This window comes from Hyla sarda, chromosome 12 (assembly GCF_029499605.1).
Source record: "Hyla sarda isolate aHylSar1 chromosome 12, aHylSar1.hap1, whole genome shotgun sequence".
Classification (NCBI taxonomy): Eukaryota; Metazoa; Chordata; class Amphibia; order Anura; family Hylidae; genus Hyla; species Hyla sarda.
In genome coordinates, this window is record NC_079200.1 from 27,390,018 (window position 1) to 27,411,151 (window position 21,134).

The 21,134-nt window shown below is 45.9% G+C and overlaps 2 protein-coding genes across 10 annotated transcripts in view; both read left to right on the forward strand.

The window, feature by feature from the left end:
• The window catches only part of YWHAB (tyrosine 3-monooxygenase/tryptophan 5-monooxygenase activation protein beta), a 45,157-nt gene extending 40,052 nt beyond the window's left edge, over positions 1 to 5,105 (forward strand). For all 4 annotated transcript variants that reach the window (XM_056548511.1, XM_056548513.1, XM_056548510.1 and 1 more), the window contains one exon: positions 1,589 to 5,105. In XM_056548511.1, coding sequence (XP_056404486.1) covers positions 1,589 to 1,645 — 57 coding nt within the window. In that variant the 3' untranslated portion in view covers positions 1,646 to 5,105. The remainder of the gene's footprint in view (positions 1 to 1,588) is intronic.
• Positions 5,106 to 14,820: 9,715 nt separating this feature from the next.
• The window catches only part of PABPC1L (poly(A) binding protein cytoplasmic 1 like), a 63,782-nt gene continuing 57,468 nt past the window's right edge, over positions 14,821 to 21,134 (forward strand). For 4 of the 6 annotated variants that reach the window (XM_056548507.1, XM_056548501.1, XM_056548504.1 and 1 more), the window contains exon 1: positions 14,821 to 14,976. The gene's annotated coding sequence lies outside the window, so the exon portion shown is untranslated. The other 2 variants (XM_056548502.1, XM_056548503.1) reach the window with 2 other exon arrangements.

Sequence of the window (21,134 nt, forward strand, 5' to 3'; positions counted from 1 at the left end):
TGCAATGAAATGTGGAGGGGTTCAAAGATCATTCCTATTGTTTGCACAGCTGGAGAGATCTTTGTGCCTGTGATTATGTTTTTTCAGCCTAACTTATGTTGTGTGACAGGACGGTTTTAAATACCTCCACTCTATATAGTGCAGGAATACTTCTACTTCTGTAACCAATAAGTCAAGCACGTGTCACCATGCCTTGGTTCTTGTTAGGACAAACTGCAGGCACAAAAGCCATAATTATACATATGAAGGATCCGGACATGCTGAATACACGTTTGGCAACATCTTCTTTACAGTCCAGTTGCAGACAGCTGTTTTACTTCCTACCTGTGATATTAAAGGGGTACTCCATCCGGTGGACACATTTTTTTTTTTATTTACATCAACTGGTGCTAGAAAGTTATACAGATTTGTAAATTGCTTCTATTTAAAAAAAAAAAAAAAAAACTAAGCCTTCCAGTACTTATTAGCTGCTGAATACAACAGAGGAAATTCATTTCTTTTTGGATCACAGAGCTCTCTGACATCATGACCACAGTGCTCTCTGCTGACATTTTAGGAACTGCAGCATATGTTTTCAATGGGGAATTTCTCCTACTCTGGACAGTTCTTAAAATGGAGATGTCAGCAGAGAGCACTGTGGTCATGATGTCAGAGAGCTCTGTGATCCAAAAAGAAAATAATTTCCTCTGTAGTATTCAGAAGCTAATAAGTACTGGAAGTAATTTACAAATCTGTTTAACTTTCTGTCACCAGTTGATAAAAAAAAATAAAAAATTCCACTGGAGTGCCCCTTTAAAGGGGTACTCCACAATTTGTCGACTTATCCACCACTGGGAACACACAGACCCTCCAACCCCCACGTAGTCTCCATAAGGCAAAGTCTCCCTGTGCATGGGGTGGACAAGCACAGTCCATGCATCTCTATGGGAGCACCAGAGATGGCCAAGTGCAAAATAATTTGGTGGTATCTTTTGGGGAATACTGGTGGACTGGAGTTCTCGGACACACCCAAACTTTTTTATTTTTACAGATTTGTAAATTACTTCTGGTTAAGTGCTGGAAGGGTTAAGATTTTTATCAGCTGCTGTATGCTCCATAGGTTGTGTTGTTGTTTTTTGTCTGACCACAGTGCTCTCTGCTGACACCTCTGTCCATGTCAGGAACTGTCCAGAGCAGGATAGGTTTGCTTATGGGGATTTGTTCCTGCTCTGGACAGTTCCTAAAATGGACAGAGGTGTCAGCAGAGAGCACTGTAGGAAATTAAAAAAGAAAAGAACTTCCTCAGTAGCATACAGTAGCTGATATGTACTGGAAGGATTAAGATTTGTATATAGAAGTAATTTACAAATCTGTATAACTTTCTGGGACCAGTTGATTTAAAAAAAAAAAAAAAATTTCCACCGGAGTACCCCTGTAACATATCTTCAGCACAAAGCCGAAGTGATACTAGACTGAGGACCGAGAAGGGACAAAGAAGCTCTGCAGTAGATGACCAACCTATATAGAAGTTATTGGCGGATGGTTTAGATCTGGTCTTACTGTATCTTATTGTAAGTCAGTTGTTACTAATGCACGGTTTGTTTTGCAGCTATGGACTTCAGAACACCAGAGCGAGGACGCCGACAACGTAGAGGGAGACAACTAACAGCTGCCACGCATCCGAATTTTTTGTTTTTTTTCACTGTCACTCTGTATTGTATACCCCTCCCCCTTCCCTCGTGCAACAAGTAAATAGAATAGTACATCGACTTTCACAACCTCCGTGTAGCAGAATAATTTGTGGATTTAAGGAAAATTTTCAGGTGTTTTACCGGACAAATACATTCTAATACTTCTGTATATATGATATATTTGTACTTGTATATCATATATATATGATTTAAATATGTAATTATGTCGTTATTTTTTAACTGAACACTGTGATGACGGGGTTTTGCTAGTAACATTCTAAGTCAGGATTTTCTCCCCGCTTCCCCCTTTCTCCTCCCTTCCCCCCCCCCCCCCCCCCTCTTTCAACATTAGAGACTTATTATTTTAGGACAAAAAGTCGAAGTACAATTCTGCTGTACCTGTTTTACAGGATGTTGGTGACCATACTGTAACCCCACCCCGGGATGAATTGGGTTCATAACATGGTGTTTTGTTCCTGTATCAATGATCTATTTTGATTGAGTTGAATATTACATATGGAACTTAATTTGTAAGCCTGGATATAATAATCAATTTATATTTTTTTTTTGTATTTTTTTTCCCGAATATTTAGTCATTATGAGTTTTTCTATTAGTGTGATGCGCACTTTTGTCACTATGTGTTAAAGGAAAAAAAAAAAAATTATGACATCAGGGGCTCAAACAGAATATACTGTACAACTATATTGGTAACTATTGTTAGTAGCTTAAAAAAAAAATGACTGTCAGATTCTTAAAGGAAAAAAATAGAGCGTATGTGTAAGGTCTTCCCATCATCTCTGTTGTGGAGTATTTTAGAAATCTGGTCATTTTCTTTCTTCCTTGCCATAGTATTTTAACTGTTTACATTTTGTTTCTTTTTAATGCAATCCGTCATTCTGCTTTATAACTTCTGGTGGTTTCCTGTTTTCGTTCTCTCCCCCGCTTGAGAGGTCCTCCTCCTAAAGGTATAAAAATCTGATTAATAACCTTCCGCAGCACCCAGACCTCCACAGTTGGATTGAATTGAACTCAGATTTCCATAGGTTACTATAGTTAATCTGAGGTTTTCCATGTGTGTTGTTGCCGTCATATAAACGCTAAAATGCAGCTGCAGTACAGATGTCTGAAATAGACCCTGAATGGGTTATCAAGGATTAGAAAAATGGCACCACCCCTGTCCTCAGGTTGTGTATGGTATTACAGCTCTGCTTCATTCGAGTCTATGGAACTGAGCTGCAATACTACACACAACCTGAGGAAGAAATCCGCTCTGTTTTGCTAATCCTGGATAACCCCTTTTTAATGTGCCTCTACACTTTTAATAGCTGTCCAGCCAAAATATGGCTGTTCCTCTTGACTACCCCATCATACACATGTACACTCAGCCTGGCTGAGTGTGCATGTGTTTGCAGCGAGGAGAGGAGACACCTGGCGAATCTCCAGGGTTAACTATATAGATATATGTATATTGAAATTCAACAGTTAAAGGGGGGAGTATTAAAGGAATAAAAAAACAGGCCTTTATTCTTTCAAAGACCGCGCCCTCCTTGCCTCCTCTTTGGGTGTGGTATTACGACTTGGCTCCATTCACTTGAATGGAACTGAGATGCAGAACCACACCCAAACTGGAGACAAACAGGGAGAGGTCTTTGAAAGAAAAAAGGCCTGTTTTTTTTATTCCTTGAATACCCTTTTAAGGCCCTTATACACAAAAGGTGTTCCTACTGAAATCTGATTTTCCATAACGCGTATTAGGGTCTTTAGATTTGGAAAGACATGGCTTGGCTTCTACAAAGCTGCTTTGTTCCTACTGTGCTGTCAGCAGTGCCCATCCCATGCTGAGTTATATGAGAAAGGTTAGTTGCTATGGACAAACAGCCTTTAAAGGGGTTATTCAGGGTTGATTTTTTTTTCCAAAAACAGCACCACTCTTGTCTTCAGGTTGTGTGTGGTATTGCAGCTCAGGTCTGCTGAAGATGTGCAGATTGCCGACTGACCCTTTGAAGTAAACGGTAGCGTAACTCGCAGCAGGTTACCCGCTTCGAGTTATGCTACCATTTACTTCAAAGGGTCCGTCGGTTACGTTCGTGTGTACGTAGCATGTGTTGTTGTCAAGCACGGCACGTCCCTAGCAACCAGTTTGTCAGAATTAAAGGGGTACTCCTGTGGAAAACTTTTTTTTTAAATCAACTAGAGCCAGAAAGTTAAACAGAATAGTAAATTACTTCTATTAAAAAATCTTAATCTTTCCAGTACTTATTAGCTGATGAATACTACAGAGGAAATTCTTTTCTTTTTGGAACACAGAGCTCTCTGCTGACATCATGACCACAGTGCTCTCTACTGACATCTCTGTCCATTTTAAGAACTGTCCAGAGTAGGAGAAAATTCCCATAGCAAACATATGCTGCTCTGGACAGTTCCTAAAATGGACAGAGATAGCAGCAGAGAGCACTGTGGTCATGCTGTCAGCAGAGAGCTCTGTGTTCCAAAATAAAACGATTTCCTCTGTAGTATTCAGAAGCTAATAAGTACTGGAAGAATTAAGATTTTTTTATAGAAGTAATTTACAAATCTAACAAGTTTAACTTTCTGGCACTAGTTGATGATAAAAAAAAAAAAGGACCCCTTTAACATATCTTCAGCTCAATGCCAAAGTGATACTAGGCTGAGGACTCTTACAGCTTTATTAATCAGATTTTTGTTAATAGGTGATGCCCCTCCAGAGTACAATCTCTTCACTGCACGGCCCAGTTTGAGACTTTCACGCCCTACGTTTTTTATGCGTTCACCAAATTTTTGGGAGTCTTTTACAATCTCTCATCACCAAATATTGTAGGCGTTTATGCAGTAAGACGTGTATCTGACATCGGTTGTTAAGTCGTAACGCGCAGAGTACTGTATTTAGTTAGTCACTGTTCAGGCTGTCGGCATCATTCCGATACATTTTTTTAAATTTATTTTTTTTTTTTTTTTACATTCCACTTCGGCTGTATCATTTTTTTTTTTTTTTTCCCTAAGTGTCTGTCCGCCTGTCCGCTTCAAGGCAAAAATATCCATGCACTGATCTTTCAGTCTCCGAACAAGACGTACAGTTAATACTTGCGCTTTATAAATGCAGTAGTGAATGTGGAACTGAGCCTGTCTGTATATCTGGTAGCTCTTTATTTTTTTATTATTATTGTTTTGGCTTTGTTTTTACTGACCAGTATTCTGCCTAAGGTTTGCTTCTGTGTTGGTTTCAATTACCTAGCACACACGTGGTTGTGAAAAATTTAGTCTAGCGCAATAAAAAAAGATGAAAAAAAAAAAAAAAAAAATGGTTATTGATGTACTCAAATTTGTGTATGTATTTTCAACAGTTCTAGAGTTTCACCCTACACAGAATAATCAGGAACATGTAACAATTCAAGCAAAATAAATAATCCATGTTACTTGCGTTTCTTGTCTTCATTCTTTGGGTGGTTGTGATGGAAAGGGGTACTCCACTGCTCAGCGTTTGGAACAAACTGTTCCGAACGCTGGAGCCGGCGTCGGGAGCTCATGACGTCATAGCCCCACCCCCTCATGACGTCACACCCCGCCCCCGGTGGACAACCTCGATCAGACACTTGTCCTTTGTGTTATGTAATACCGAAGTTTTCAGTCACTCTAGAGTACGTTCACACATTGATAACTTATCAAAGGGTAAGGAGTAAGTGTCAGATCCCAGGGGGTCCGACTGCTGGGACCCCCTGTGATCTCCGAACTTCACCTCGGCTGTCCTCCTGAATGGGACATGTTGACCACAGCACGAAGCGGTGACACACGCCCCCTCCATGCAGCTCGATGACAGAGCTGGAGATTTCTGAGTGCAGCACTAGGACTCTCCCGTAAAGCTGCTTGGATGGGGCGCGTCAGCAACCGTAGAAGCAAAACGTGGTGTGAATGCACTCTTATTATTGCTTAACTAAAAATTTACTGTCCTGAGTCAACAGAAAATTATCTATTGTTTAAATCAAGTTTTTATGTCAGCTATATTTAACCTCTTGGGGATGCAGTGCATATGCATACACCCTGCATCCCTGATCCTTAAGGACTCGGGTGGTACCTGTATGACCTGAGCATTGCTAGTCACTGCCGCTCACCGGACCGGGATGCCTGCTGAAATCATTCAGCAGGCATCCCGTGAAAACGCCTGGGGAGTCCTGTGATTCCCCCCCATATCGGCGATTTGCGGCAATTCCAGGTCAATCGGTGACCCGGAAAAAAGGATGATAGGTGCCATCCGAGACTGGTGCCACCTCATGATCATCCTGATACGTAATGGCCGACAAATCAGGATGCCTGCTGTAGGGGTGTCCCTAACTGCACCCACTCCACCCCTGTTCCGGAGGGCGAGAGTGGGTGTCGGGAGGCCTCACCTGAGGGCTGGGGCCCCTGATCCCCGGCATCGGCGGCTGCAGGCGGATCATGACAGCGTAGCAGCAGGAGGGAAGGCTGGCCTCCTGCTGTTGCTTAGCAACAACTCCCAGAATGCACAAGAGGGCATGCTAGGAGTTGTTATGCAACAGCAGAAGGCACAACTACAACTCCCAGCATGCCCTTTGGTAGTTTGTGCATGCTGGAAGTTGTAGTTATGCAACAGCTGGAGGCATTTTTTGTGCTTCCAGTTGCTTAACTACAACCCCAGCATGCACGGACAGCCAAAGGGCATGCTGGGAGTTGCAGTAGTGTGCCTGCAGCTGTTGCATAAACTACAAGTCCTAGCATGCCCTTCAGCTGTAAGTGCATGCTGAGAGTTTAGTTTTGCAAAGCTGGAGGCACACTGGTTGCAAAACACTTAAGTAACAAACTGTGTTTCTCTATCGGCTCCATTTAGGGACACAGACCGTGGGTGTATGCTGCTGTCTCTAGGAGGTGTGACACTATGGTAATAAAGTCGGCTCCTCCCAGAAGGATATACCCGCCTTCAGGCTCTGAGCTAATCAGTTTAAGCTTAGTGTCTGAAGGAGGTGGACATGGTCTGGATTTCTCCAGACCAGGTCTTCAGATTTTTTTGTCTTCCTAGTATAGGGACGTGTTAGTTTTTTTTTTTTTTTGTTTTTTTATTCCTTTTTATTTCCTGTTTTCAGGTGGTGGCTCAGGGACTCCGGTTCCCTGTTTCCCCATTGTGAGTAAGGGGGCACAGACATTGCGAATATGCGCTGTTCACCCCCTCCCAACGGTCAGCGCCTGGGTGGTACCTCATGGGTCCGGGTCCCCCTATTTCCCTGCTCGCCTCGCTCGCGCATAGCAGCCAGGTGTGATGCAGGTAACTAAAGCTGACTGAAGACTTCACTGAAGACTCCATTAGGTAAGTTCTTCTGACTGAGGTTAGTAACCCCCTTTTTCTCCTTTGGTACGGACTCGCAACCTCTGGAGACGCCCTGTTTTTGGCCTACCTTCAGGTTATGGGGCTGGCTTATACAGGGGCTGCACTTTATTCTGGGGGAGCAGTGGCACCTGAGGGGGCATGTAATATGGGGCACTTCACTTTATTGTGTGTGTGTGTGCTTGGTGCAACTACGTCCACAGCGCCTTATATGGGGCTGTCAGCCGCGGCGCTGCTTCGGGGCCGGGTGCTCTCAGCGCCGGCTTGCTTTCGCCTGCCGACAGCGCCTTATACGCGACGCTGCTATGATCCGGGCGCTCCAGCGCCGGCTTACTTTCACTTTCGCCGGCAGTCTCTGCCGGCGCTTAGACCGCCCGCTCTATTCCCCCGAGCGCATATGCGGCTTACATGTGCGCTCGGGACAAGGAGCGGGTGGCTTACATGTGCGCTCAGGACAAGGAGCGGGCGCCATGACAGTTGTTTTCGGCCGGTCTGTAGCTCCGCCCACAGGGCTGGGAGCTCGCAGACGCGCGAAGCAGCCTCCAATCAGAGCCATGGGCGCGATTTTCAGTGAGAAGGGGTCAATTAGTTACTGCCTTGCTTCAGGCACGCCCCTCTCTTCCTGTTGGCTGGCCTGTTCATTCACTCTAGCTGCACGGAGCGAGATCTCCTCACTGCAGCTGACAGGGGACACAGACTAGGGTGAGAAGGTTCCTGTCTCCTTTTCCCACATTATGTCCATACCCAGAACTGTTCCTCCCTCTAAACAGAAACCTGGAACTTCAGTGACTTACTTTGTCTGTAAGCACTGTAATACCAAGATGTCTGGCTCTGCTGAGCCCACTTGCCCTGCCTGGTACCCCCTGATGTCCCTTCCGTCCCAGTGGGTTCAGCCGCTCCACCAGCCTGGGTCTCTTCCCTGACCCAGTATATGGCTGACTTGACCCAAGTCTCCCGTTCGGTGGCTGAGGCCTCCCGGGAAATGGTGTCCGCCTTGAAGGGGTCTTCCCTGCGCAGGATCTCTGAGAGGGCCCGCTCCTTATCTCCACATACTTCACGCTCCCACAAGCGTACTAGGGGTGCCTCGTCTGACTCTTCCATTGAGTCTTCAGATAGACGTGAGCGTTCCCCTCGTGGGTCCTCAAAGGTTCAGCTCTCGCTGACTTTGATGACATTCTGGAATCTGCATGGGAAACATCCAGACAAGAGGTTCCCGGGAATCAAGACAATTCAAGAACGTTATCCATTTGACAAGGACTTTGTCGCTAAGGTGGTTTCCCCTCCCTCAGTGGATCCACCAATCTCCCGGATCTCTAAGGCAACTACACTGCCTCTGGTAGATGCCGCTGCCTTCAAGGATCCCACGGACAAGAAGGTAGAATCCTTAGCGAAGTTTGCTTCTGAAGTAGCTGGCTCTTCTCTTCTTCCCATCTTCGCCTCGACATGGGTGTCCAAGGCCCTGTCTGAGTGGTGCCAAAAGCTCCATCAGGATATCTTAGCGGGATCCCCCCCAGAGGATCTATCTGCTCTGGCTCTCCAATGCTCTAAAGCTGGGGACTTTCTGTGCGCAGCTTCCATGCAGTCAGCCCGTTGTTCTGCCTTTGCTGTGGGTCACCTAGCGGCTCTCCGCCGCTCTATGTGGCTTAAAGCTTGGAATGCGGATGTCTCTTCCAAAAGGTCTCTCACTGAGGGTGGCCGTCTTTTTGGCAAACTCCTTGATGAGATTTCTGAGGCAATGGGAGGGAAGAGTTCCTTGTTACCACAAAATAAGGCTCACCCTACTTCCCAAAGAAAGTCCTTTTCCTTTCAGTCCTTTCGGACCTCTGGCTCCAGCGAAGGGTCCGGGCAGGTGCCCTCGCGGGACAAGAAGGCTCCCTCGTTCCGGGCACGCCCGTCTTGTAAGTCGGACTCCAACCGGTCCGGCCGTTTTGCGCTCAAATCAGGCAACCGCAAACCCACTTCTGCATGGTGAGGATCCCACCCGCGGTTTCTTCTCGGGTGGGAGGTCGTCTTTTGCTTTTTCGAGACATCTGGACCTCACACATTCAGGACTCTTGGGTCAGGGACATGGTGTCCAATGGTTACCGAATCGAATTCGCCTCCCTTCCGAGGGATCGCTTTTTTCGATACCTGGCCCCCCGGTCTCCTCCTCTGGCGAAGCAATTTCGAGCGGCTCTCCGGTCTCTGCTTCTCCAGGGGGTTATCGTTCCCGTTCCTCCAGGGGAACGTTTTCGGGGTTTCTATTCAAATCTTTTTGTGGTCCCCAAGAAGGACGGTTCTGTGCGACCAATCCTAGACCTCAAGCGTCTCAACCGTCACCTTCTCATCCGCCACTTCCGAATGGAATCTCTCCGTTCGGTGGTGGCGTCGGAACAAGGGGAGTTCCTTTCATCGGTGGACATCAAGGATGCCTACCTCCATGTGCCAATATTTCCAGGCCACCATCTGTACCTCCGCTTTGCGGTTCCAGAGGGGCACTTTCAATTCGTAGCCCTCCCCTTTGGTCTAGCCACGGCTCCTCGGGTCTTTACAAAGATCCTTGCGCCAGTGATGGGCCTGTTATGGTCGAGGGGAATCTCGGTGATACCCTTCTCCTCAAAGCTCCAACCAGAACCCAGACTCTGGAGAATCTGGACGTCACTCTCCACACGCTGACTCGCTTCGGGTGGATGGTCAACCGGAACAAGTCAGTCCTCCGTCCTACCCAGTCTCTAACCTTCCTGGGACTTCGATTCGACATGGCCTCTGCCCGAATTTGTCTTCAGCCAGACAGACGTCTGGCGCTTCGGTCGGGGGTCCGCTCCCTTCGGACCCGGGTATTAGTCTCCATCCGCACTTGTATGGAAGTCCTGGGTCGGATGGTGGCAACTATGGAGGCCGTACCCTTTGTCCAGTTTCATTACCGCCCCCTTCAACTGGTGATTCTCTCTCGATGGAACAGGTCTCCTCTGTCCTTTTGATCGTCAGATTGTTCTCTCTCGCAGGGTCTGTCAGTCTCTGCTCTGGTGGCTACGCCCCCCCCTTCTTCTCCAAGGTCGGTCGTTTATTCCCCTTCATTGGCAGGTTGTTACAGGGATTGGACGGTTCAGGGACTCTGGTCTCCCCAGGAGACCTTTCTTCCGATAAACATATTGGAATTACGGGCGATTCTTCTTTGTCTTCTTCATTGGGAGTCCCGTCTTCAGTCCCGTCCTGTCCGCTTCCAGTTGGACAACGCCACGGCTGTGGCGTACATAAGTTGACAGGGCGGCACTCGCAGCTCGGCAGCCATGGCCGAGGTGACCAAGATTCTCACCTGGGCGGAGAGCAAGGTTCCGACCATTTCGGCAATTCACATTTCGGGAGTGCTCAACTGGGAAGCGGACTTCCTCAGTCTGTCCTCACCCGACCCCGGCGAGTGGTCTCTACATCCGGAGGTCTTCACACAGCTCTGGGGCATTCTGGACATGGACCTCTGCGCGTTCCAGCACAATCAGAAGATCCTTCCTTTTGTGTCCAAGTCCCGGGACCCTCAGGCTCTGGCCGTGAACTCCCTAGTGATTCCTTGGGCGGGGTTTGCCCTACCCTATCTGTTCCCTCCTCTTCCGCTCCTTCCCAGGGTGCTGAGGAAGCTCAAGGCAGAGGACGTCCCCGCCATTCTGGTGGCGATTTTGAGGGCCCGCGGGTTCTCTTCCCAAGTCATTCACACTATGCTCAAGGCTCGTATGCCCTCCTCCGCCAGAATTTACCACAGTACTTGGTGGTCTTATTTTTGTTGGTGTGAAGCTCAGGACTTCTCCCCGGTAACCTTCTCGGTTCCCCATCTTCTCTCCTTTTTGCAGTCTGGGTTGGAACTGGGGTTGTCTCTCAGTTCACTTAAAGGTCAGGTTTCGGCCCTTGCTGTTCTTTTCCAGTGGCCCCTGGCTTCTAATTCTCATGTCCGGACCTTCCTTCAAGGAGTGGCGCACGCGGTTCCTCCTTATCGGTCACCCTCTCCCCCCTTAGGACTTGAATTTGGTTCTGATTGCCCTCCAGGGTGCACCCTTTGAGCCCCTTAGAGAGGTGTCTCTCCGCCTCCTTTCTTGGAAAGTGGCGTTTCTTGTTGTTATCACCTCCATCCGGAGGTTGTCTGAATTGGCAGCTCTTTCCTGCCGTTCTCTGTTCCTGGTGATCCACCAGGACAAGGTTGTTTTCCGGCCAGATCCTTCCTTTTTGCCTAAGGTGGTCTCGGCCTTTGATCTCAATGAGGACATTGTCCTCCCGTCCTTTTGTCCTGCTCCTTCTCATCCTAAGGAGCGCTTACTACACAAGCTGGATGTAGTTCGGGCTGTTCGGTCTTACCTCTCCATCACTTCTTTGTTTTCGTCAGTGTGATTCCTTTTTTGTCCTTTCGGAAGGTCGTCGCAAGGGACAACCTGCTTCCAAGGCCACCATTTCTCGGTGGATTTGGTCAGCCATTTCGGAAGACTATCGCTGTAAGGGGAAGATTCCTCCTTTCAGGGTTGTGGCTCATTCTACCTGTTCTGTTGGGGCATCCTGGGCTTTCCAGAATACAGCTTCGGACTCGCAGATTTGCAAGGTGGCTATCTGGTCGTCTTTGCACACTTTCTCGAGGTTTTACAGAGTTCATACTTTCGCTTCGGCTGATGCTAGTCTGGGTCGTAAAGTGTTGCAGGTGGCAGTGGATCGGCCGTCTGCCTGACTGCTTATCTGCCCACCCAAGGAACGGCTTTGGTACGTCCCACGGTCTGTGTCCCCCAATGGAGCCGATAGAGAAAAGGAGATTTTTGTTTACTTACCGTAAAATCTTTCTCGGAGGATCCATTGGGGGACACAGCTCCCGCCCTTTTTGGGATTTTCCTTTGGTTCTCTGTCCGAGGGTATGTTCAGTTATGTTTTTTTCTTCTGGTTCTTGGACAGTTTTGGGTTTTTCTTTGACCTGTTGGTTTCCTATTGCTCTGGAACTTAAACTGATTAGCTCAGAGCCTGAAGGCGGGTGTATCCTGCTGGGAGGAGCCAACTTTTTTTATTACCATAGTGTCACACCTCGTAGAGACAGCAGCATACACCCACAGTCTGTCCCCCCCAGAGAGATTTTACGGTAAGTAAACAAAAATCTCCTTTTTGCAACCGTTGTAGTTTTCTAACAGTTGGAGGTTTGACCTCTCCCCCATGTGAATGTACAGAGTACATTTACACGGGCAGGGGTTTACAGCAAGCAAATTTTCAGCTGCAGCTCAAACTCCCAGCAGAAAACTGTGAACCCCCGCCTGTGAGTGTACCCTAAAAACACTACACAAAATAAATAGTAAAACACTACAAATACCCCTACACAGTTACACCCCCCCCCCCAAAAAAAAAAAAAAAAATGAGAAATGTTTGGTACAGTACTGTTTCCAAAACAGAGCCTCCAGCTGTTGCAAAACAACTCCCATTATTGCCGGACAGCCATTGACTGGCCAGGCATGCTGGGTGTTTTGCAACAGCTGGAGGTACCCTGTTTGGGAAACACTGCCTTAGCAACACTTAGTGGGAAAAAAAAATGTATTTACACATCGGACTTTAACGAAAAGACGTCAAACACCTGTGGGGTGTTAAGACTCACTGGACTCCTTGTTACGTGCCTTGAGTATGCCATGTTTTCTTTTTTTCTTTTTATTTTTTTTTTTTGCTTTTCTGGCAGCATAGGGGCTTCCTAAATGTGACATGCCCCCCAAAAACCATTTCAGCAAAATTCACTCTCTAAAATCACACTGTCGCTCCTTCCCTTCTGAGCCCTCTAGTGCACCCACAGAACACTTCACATACACATATGATGTAGTTCCTTACTCGAGAGAAATTGGGTTACAAACTTTGGGGGGATTCTATCCTTTCACCCCTTGTAAAACGAGCATGTGAGTGTAAAAAAAAAATTAAAATTAAAATAAAAATAAAAATTATGAAGATTTTGAATTTTCTCTTCCACTTTGCTGCTATTCCTGTGACACACCTAAAGGGATAACTAACTTTCTGAATTGTCATTTTGAATACTTTGAGGGGTGCAGTTTCTATAATGGGGGTCATTTGTGGGGTATTTCCCACAGAAAAGCCCCTGAAATCCCCTTCAAACTTAACTGGTCCTTAATTTAGAAAATTGCTTCTATACTTTGAAGCCCTCTAATGTCCTCAAAAAATAAAAACATGTCAACTTTTATTTGGAATATTCATTTTCTTTACAAGCAGAAAATTTCAAAGTTAGAAAAATGCTAAATTTTCGAAATTTGCATGAAATTTGGAGATTTTTCACCAAGAATGGATGCAAGTAACGACAAAAATTTACCAGCATATTAAAGTAGAGTATGTCACGAAAAAACTATAAAAAATATCTTGGAATCGTATTAAAAGGTAAAAGTATCCCAGAGGTATTAATGTATAAAATGAGAGTGGTCAGAATTGCAAAAAAGGGCTCAGTCCTTAAGGGGTTAAGATTTTTTTTTCTATTTTATTTATTATTTGTTATTTTATCATATTCCTGAAATATTTTAATTTCTAATCTGGTTACTAGGCCGGCCTAAAACTAAGCCAAGCCTGCCTAGTCTGTACAGATTATTTATCATTTATTGCCCTCTTTATCACCATACATAGGATTACAGTGAGATGTGACCCCAGTGTATAAATAAGATAGCTGTTGCTTACAGATCAGCCTCCCCTCCCTGTAAAATTACCTCTGAAAAGGTAACAGCACACCCGGACCTATTTCCTTTTTATCCGAATAGGACCGCTCCACTTTATTGTTGTTCATAGGTCCTGCTGTAAAGCATCTCTAAATGCTGTTATAATCAGCTCAGGCAAGAAGGTGGCCCAAATAATTTACAGACAAACTGTGGGGGAGATTTATCATTGCCTTCCTGACTTTATTGGCCGTAATTTGGCGCAATTTCTAAAATAGACCCTCTCTGCAAATCTGACTGAAATGCAGTGAATCATTATTGGCATGGCAGTGGACGATATATACCTGTCTGTCAGCTAACTGTGGACCGAACCAATGTACAGTCACTACCTAAAATAATGGACCGATCCAATGACCTGTCCCAACTGTCTGTTAACTAACTGTGGACCGAACCAATGTACAGTCACGACCTACAATAATAGACTGATCCAATGCCCTGTCCCAACTGTCTGTACATTGGTTTGGTCCACAGTTACAGTAGCTGACAGACAGTTCAGACAGGTCATTGGATCAGTCTATTAATGTAGGTAGTGACTGTACATTGGTTCGGTCCACAGTTACAATAGCTGACAGTCACTACCTACTATAATAGACCAATCCAATGAACTGTCCCAACTGTCTGTCAGCTGTGGATTTCTCAATGTACAGGCCCTCCCTACAATAATAGACCAATCCAATGGCCTGTTCCAACTGTCTGCCAGCTAACTGTGGGCCAGACCAATGTGCAGTCACAACCTACAATAATGGATTGATCCAAGAAACTGTCCCAACTGTCTGTCAGCTACTGTAACTGTGGACCAAACCAATGTACAGTCACTACCTACAATAATAGACTGATCCAATGATCTGTCTACATTGGTTTGGTCCACAGTACAGTAGCTGACAGACAATTGAGACAGGTCATTGGATCAGTCTATTATTGTAGGTAGTGACTGTACATTGGTTCGGTCCACAGTTACAATAGCTGACAGTAACTACCTACAAGAACAGACCAGTCCAATGAACTGTCCCAACTGACTGTCAGCTGTGGATTTACCAATGTACAGGCCCTCCCTACAATAATCGACCAATCCAATGGCTTGTTCCAACTGTCTGACATCTGTGGACCAGACCAATGTGCAGTCACTACTTACAATTATGGATTGATCCAACAAACTGTCCCAACTGTCAGCTTATTGTGGACCGAACCAATGTACAGTCACCACCTACAATAATGGATCGATCCAACATAGCAGCCCATAAGCTGACTCGTGCTATCCGGAAGGTATTATGGGGTTATCCTTCGGATAGGGGATACATTTTTCTTCATGATACTTCTCCTTTAACCCCTTAAGGACCCCTTGACGTATGCGTATTTCCTTACTCGAGAGAAATTGGGTTACACATTTTATGAAGATTTCTCTCCTTTTAACCCTTGTAAAAATTCAATAACTGGGTCTACAAGAACATGCGAGTGTAAAAAATGAAGATTTTGAATCTTCTCCTTCAATTTGTTGCTATTCCTGTGAAACACCTAAAGGGTTAACAAACCTTTTGAATGTCATTTTGAATACTTTGAGGGGTGCAGTTTTTATAATGGGGTCATTTGTGGGGTACTTCTAATAAGAAGGCCCTTCAAATCCACTTTAAAACAGAACTGGTCCCTGAAAAATTTTGATTTTGAAATTTTTTTGGAAAATTGCTGCTGAACTTTGAAGCCCTCTTAGGTCTTCCAAAAGTAAAAACACGTCAACTTTATGATGGAAACATAAAGTAGACATATTGTATATGTGAATCAATATATAATTTATTTGGAATATTCATTTTCCTTATAAGCAGAGAGTTTCAAAGTAAAAAAAAAAAAAAGCAAAATTTTCAATTTTTTCATCAAATTTTGGAATTTTTCACCAAGAAATGATACAAGTGTTGACAAAATTTTACCACTAACATAAAGTAGAATATGTCACGAAAAAACTACCTCGGAATCAGAATGAAAGGTAAAAGCATCCCAGAGTTATTAATGTTTAAAGTGACAGTGGTCAGATGTGCAAAAAATGGCCGGGTCCTACAGTGAAAATTGGCTGGGTCCTTAAGGGGTTAATAGGGTTGTGTATCCGTCCTTTACATGTCTATCAGTAGGGTATCCCATCCCATGAAGGCATTTTGCCATATCCACAGGCTATGTCATGAATGTCTGACAGGCGGATCACACCTGTGGGACACCCCGAACCCCCTTAATATAATAATATACAGTAACCCCTCGACCTACGATGGCCCCGGCATACGATAATTTCAACATACGATGCTTTTGTATGTCGGGGCCATTGCATAAACGGCTATCCGGCAGCTCAGACTGCTTCAGCTGCCGCCGGATAGCAGTTTACGGTGCCCTGTGTGGTCCGGTGATGATCACTTACCTGTCCTCGGGGCTCCGGCGCGTCCTCTTCGGGATCCCCTGCATCGTCGGCGCTCTCCATCGTCCTCATCACGTCGCTGCGCACGCCGTCTCGTCATCCAATAGGTGCGAAGCGACGTCATGGCGGCGATGGAGAGCGAGGATGCCGGGGAAGCAGAGGCCTTGCCAGAGCGTCGGGGACACGGCGACAGCGATGGATGGCGACATCCAGGGCAGCGGTGACGGTCCGGAGCGGTGGGGACACGTGGGTACAACTTTCTCTAACAGTGGTCTACAACCTGCAGACCTCCAGATGTTGCAAAACTACAACACCCAGCATTCCCGGACAGCCAACGGCTGTCCGGGCATGCTGGGTGTTGTAGTTTTGCAACATCTGGAGGTTTGCAGGTTGTAGACCCCTGTCCAATACTTTACATTGCACGGATCCCTCAACATGCGATGGTTTCAACAAACGATGGTCCATTTGGAACTGATTACTATTGTATGTTGAGGGACCACTGTAATCACTTGACCTATAATAATAACACAGGAAAAAAACAAACCTGCCTATCATAATATACACTATAGTCACACATAGTATATACGCTGCATATATTTAAGTGTAACCAGAGCAGTCTGGCAGACATTCCTCCACGTCCGGGCGCCGTTTGATAAATGACCCTAAATGCCAGCATACCCGGACAGTTGTAAGTTTGGAACAGCTGGAGGCGCACATGTTGGGAAACACTGTAGTAGTGTATTGTTGGGAAACCTTATGCTATTGGTTGCTATGGGCAACAGCTATACAAGAAACAGGCCCAGTCACCATAGGAGACAATATAAGAAACAGGCCCCGCCCTCATAGGGGGGGTGGTATAAGAGACAGGCCCCACCCTCATAAGAGGTGGTCTAAGAGACAGGCCCCACCCTCATAGGAGCTGGTATAAGAGACAGGCCCTGCCCTCATAAGAGATGGTATAAGAGACAGGCCCCACTTTCATAGGAGGTGGTCTAAGAGACAGGCCCCGCCCTCATAAGAGGTGGTCTAAGAGACAGGCCCCGCCCTCATAGGAGATGGTATAAGAGACAGACCCCACCCTCATAGGAGATGGTATAAGAGACAGGCCCCGCCCTCATAAGAGATGGTATAAGAGACAGGCCCCGCCCTCATAAGAGGTGGTATAAGAGACAGGCCCTGCCCTCATAGGAGATGATATAAGAGACAGGCCCCGTCCTCATAGGAGATGCGATAAGAGACAGGTCCCACCTTCATAGGAGGTGGTATAAGAGACAGGCCCCGCCCTCATAGGAGATGGTATAAGAGACAGGCCCCGCTCTCATAGGAGGTGGTATAAGAGACAGGCCCATCCTTATAGTAGGTAATATAAGAGGCCCCACCCTCATAGGAGGCGGTAGAAGAGATAGGCCCTCCTTCACAGGAAGCAATATAAGACACATGCCCCGCCCTCATAGAAGGCAATATAAGATATAGGCCCCGCCCTCATAGGAGGTGGTTTAAGAGGCCCCACCCTCATAGAAGGAGGTATAAGAGACAGGCCCCGCCTTCATAGGAGACAATATAAGACAAGCCCTGCCCTCATAGGAGCAGGTAGAAGAGATAGGCCCCGCCTTCATAGGAGGCAATATAAGACACAAGCCCCGCCCTCAAAAGGCAATATAAGACACAAGCCCCACCCTCATAGGAGACAATATAAGACACAAGCCCCGCCCTCATAGAAGACAATATAAGACACAAGCCCCGCCCTCATAGAAGACAATAGAAGACTATATGAGAGTCAGGCCCCGCCCTCATAAGAGGCTATATAAAGCATAGGCCCCGCCCTCATAAGAGGCTATATAAGAGTCAGGCCCCGCCCTCATAAGAGGCTATATAAGAGTCAGGCCCCGCCCTCATAGGAGACAATATAAAGCATAGGCCCCGCCCTCATAAGAGGCTATATAAGAGTCAGGCCCCGCCCACATAAGAGGCTATATGAGAGTCAGGCCCCGCCCTCATAGGAGACAATATAAAGCATAGGCCCCGCCCTCATAAGAGGCTATATAAGAGTCAGGCCCCGCCCACATAAGGGGGGGGGCTATATGATAGTCAGGCCCCGCCCTCATATGAGACAATATAAAGCATAGGCCCCGCCCTCATAAGAGGCTATATAAGAGTCAGGCCCCGCCCCCGGCCTGTGCCCCGCTCCTGCGTTGCTGCTGTACGTGCGGCCTCTGTGTGTCGCTGACTTTACGGTAATGTCCCGCCGGACTTCCCGCCATGTGTGCTGGGTGGAGTAACGGGGGAGCGGTATAGATTGCACTAGGGGTCGGGGCAGGGTTCTGACGTGTTATTCCGAAGAAGAAAAGGGTCATATAGGAGAATCTGTGAGTGTTCACCGGGAGGGATTCTCTGCTGTTCTGTGTGTGCAGGACCATACTGTGTCAGCTGACGTCCCCCTTTAAATGGGCCTGTCCTGGCTCCAGATCGGGCATGGAGACACGCGGTGCATTCTGGGCTGTAACTTTATTTTTTTTTTTCTCAATGTTTTAGGGCTTATTTTTATTTTTTTATAAATTTCACTTTTTTTATTTTATTTTTTTGCAGCTAGACTTGTACTTTTTACTATCACACTTTATTTTTTCCTTTATAATGCAGGGGTCGCAAAACTACAACTCCCAGCATGCCCGGACAGCCTTTGGCTGTCCGGGCATGCTGGGAGTTGTAGTTTTGCAATATCTGGAGGTGCACAGTCTAACCCCCCCCCCCCCCCACCTTCTATAATGTGTTTCGAAGCCGAAAAAAAATATTTGTAGGGAAAGATTGGAATTTTTAAAATTGGAATTTTTTAAGTTTCAATTCACCATACGGTAAAACTGACACGCGACGTTTTATTTTACGGGTCAGTACGTTTCCAGTAATACCGAATTTGGATATTTTTTTTAACTAAATAAACTTTTTTATTTTTGTATATACTTTTTTCGTAAAAATATATGTATGCTTAAAATCACCATATTCTGCCCCCCCCCCCACCTTATAATTTGTATTATTGTTCCGCCTACAGAGCTGAGGTTTTTTTTTGTTTTTTTGTACCATGAGCTGTAGTTTTTCCCTATTTTAAACTTTTTTTATTTTTGACGTCTGGACTTTTTTTTTCTGTCAACGCCGTTGGCCGTGCAGGTTCTGGAGTGTGAGAATTTAAAGGGGTATTCCAGGCAAAAACTTTTTTTTATATATATCAACTGGCCCCGGAAAGTTAAACAGATTTGTAAATTACTTCTATTAAAAAATCTTCCAATAGTTATTAGCTTCTGAAGTTGAGTTGCTGTTTTCTGTCTAACTGCTCTCTGATGACTCACGTCCCGGGAGCTGTGCAGTTCCTATGGGGATATTCTCCCATCATGCACAGCTCCCGGGACGTGACATCATCATTGAGCAGTTAGACAGAAAACTTCAGAAGCTAATAACTATTGGAAGGATTAAGATTTTTTAATAGAAGTAATTTACAAATCTGTTAAACTTTCCAGAGCCAGTTGATATATATAAAAAAGTTTATGCCTGGAATACCCCTTTAATAATTTTATTTTTATTTTCGAAAATGTTTTTTTTTTTTATATATTTTAAAAATCGTGTTTACTTTTTTATTTTTAGCCCCCTGGTTGTTCAGTTGCTTATATAGATCAATGTAATGTCTATGCATTACATTGATCTGTGAGATCGATGAGTCAATTGCTAAGTCACAGCAGACGGTGAGGCCTAGTTAAAGGGGTACTCCACTGGAAAACATTTTTTTTTTTTTTCTAAAATCTGATGACAGAAAGTTAAACAGATTTGTAAATGACTTCTATTTAAAAAATCTTAATCCTTCTAGTTCTTATAAGCTTCTGTATGCTCCAAAGGAAGTTCTTTTCTTTTTGAATTTCCTTTCTGTCTGACCACAGTGCTCTCTGCTGACACCTTTGTCCATTTTAGGAACTGTCCAGAGCAGGAGAGGTTTGCCATGGGGATTTGCTCCTGCTCTGAACAGTTCCTAAAATGGACAGAGGTGTCAGCAGAGAGCACTGTGGTCAGACAGAAAGGAAATTCAAGATGAAAAGAACTTCCTGTGCAGAATACAGCAGCTAAGTACTGGAAGGATTAACATTTTTAAATAGAAGTCATTTACAAATCTGTTTAACTTTCTGGCACCAGTTGATTTAAAAATTTTTTTTTCCAGCGGAGTACCCCTTTTAGGTCTTGGGCTGCCCTGACAACCCATCATTGGTGTTGTAGTGGCCCCGACGGACCCCCTCGTTTTGAAATCTGATGTGGCCACTGCACCACCAATGACTCGTCACGCCCCCTCCCATAGACTTGCATTGAGGGGGCGAAGCTAAGACGTCACAAGCGCCTTGCACCGTCTCCAGCGTTCGGAACAGTTTGTTCCAAACGCTGATCTGCGGAGTACTCCTTTAATGTCATCTCCAATGTCAGTTATGCTGCAAAAGATAGCCAGCACCTGCGTACGCCAGGCCTAGCATACTCCCAAGCCTGACCATGATGTAAATGTACCTAATGTGTTGGGAAAGGGTTAATACGACTGTTGTATGGTTGACACCACAGCCCACCGTGGACTCCGTCTTTCCGTGCCCGATCTGAAGAGGAGAGCTCAACTCTACAGGTTCCTAGAGGTGACTGTGCTTTAGGGTCCTTTACAGGGGTGATAGTTGGCCAAATGAACGTTCTGTCTTGGCTATTGGCTTATATTAAAGGGGTATTCCGCTGCTCAGCGTTAGGAACACACTGTTCCCAACCCCGGCCCCGGGAGCTTGTAACGTCACGCCCCACCCCCTCAATGCAAGTCTATGGGAGGGGGCGTGGCATCATGAGCTCCTAGCTCCAGCGTTCTGAACAGTTTGTTTCAAACTCTGAGCAGCGGAGTACCCCTTTAAAGGGGTACTCCGCCCCTAGCAACTTATCCCCTTTCCAAAGGATAGGGGATAAGATCTCAGATTGCCGCGGTCCCGCTGCTTGGGATCCCCGGGATCTCCACTGCGTCACCCCGCCATCA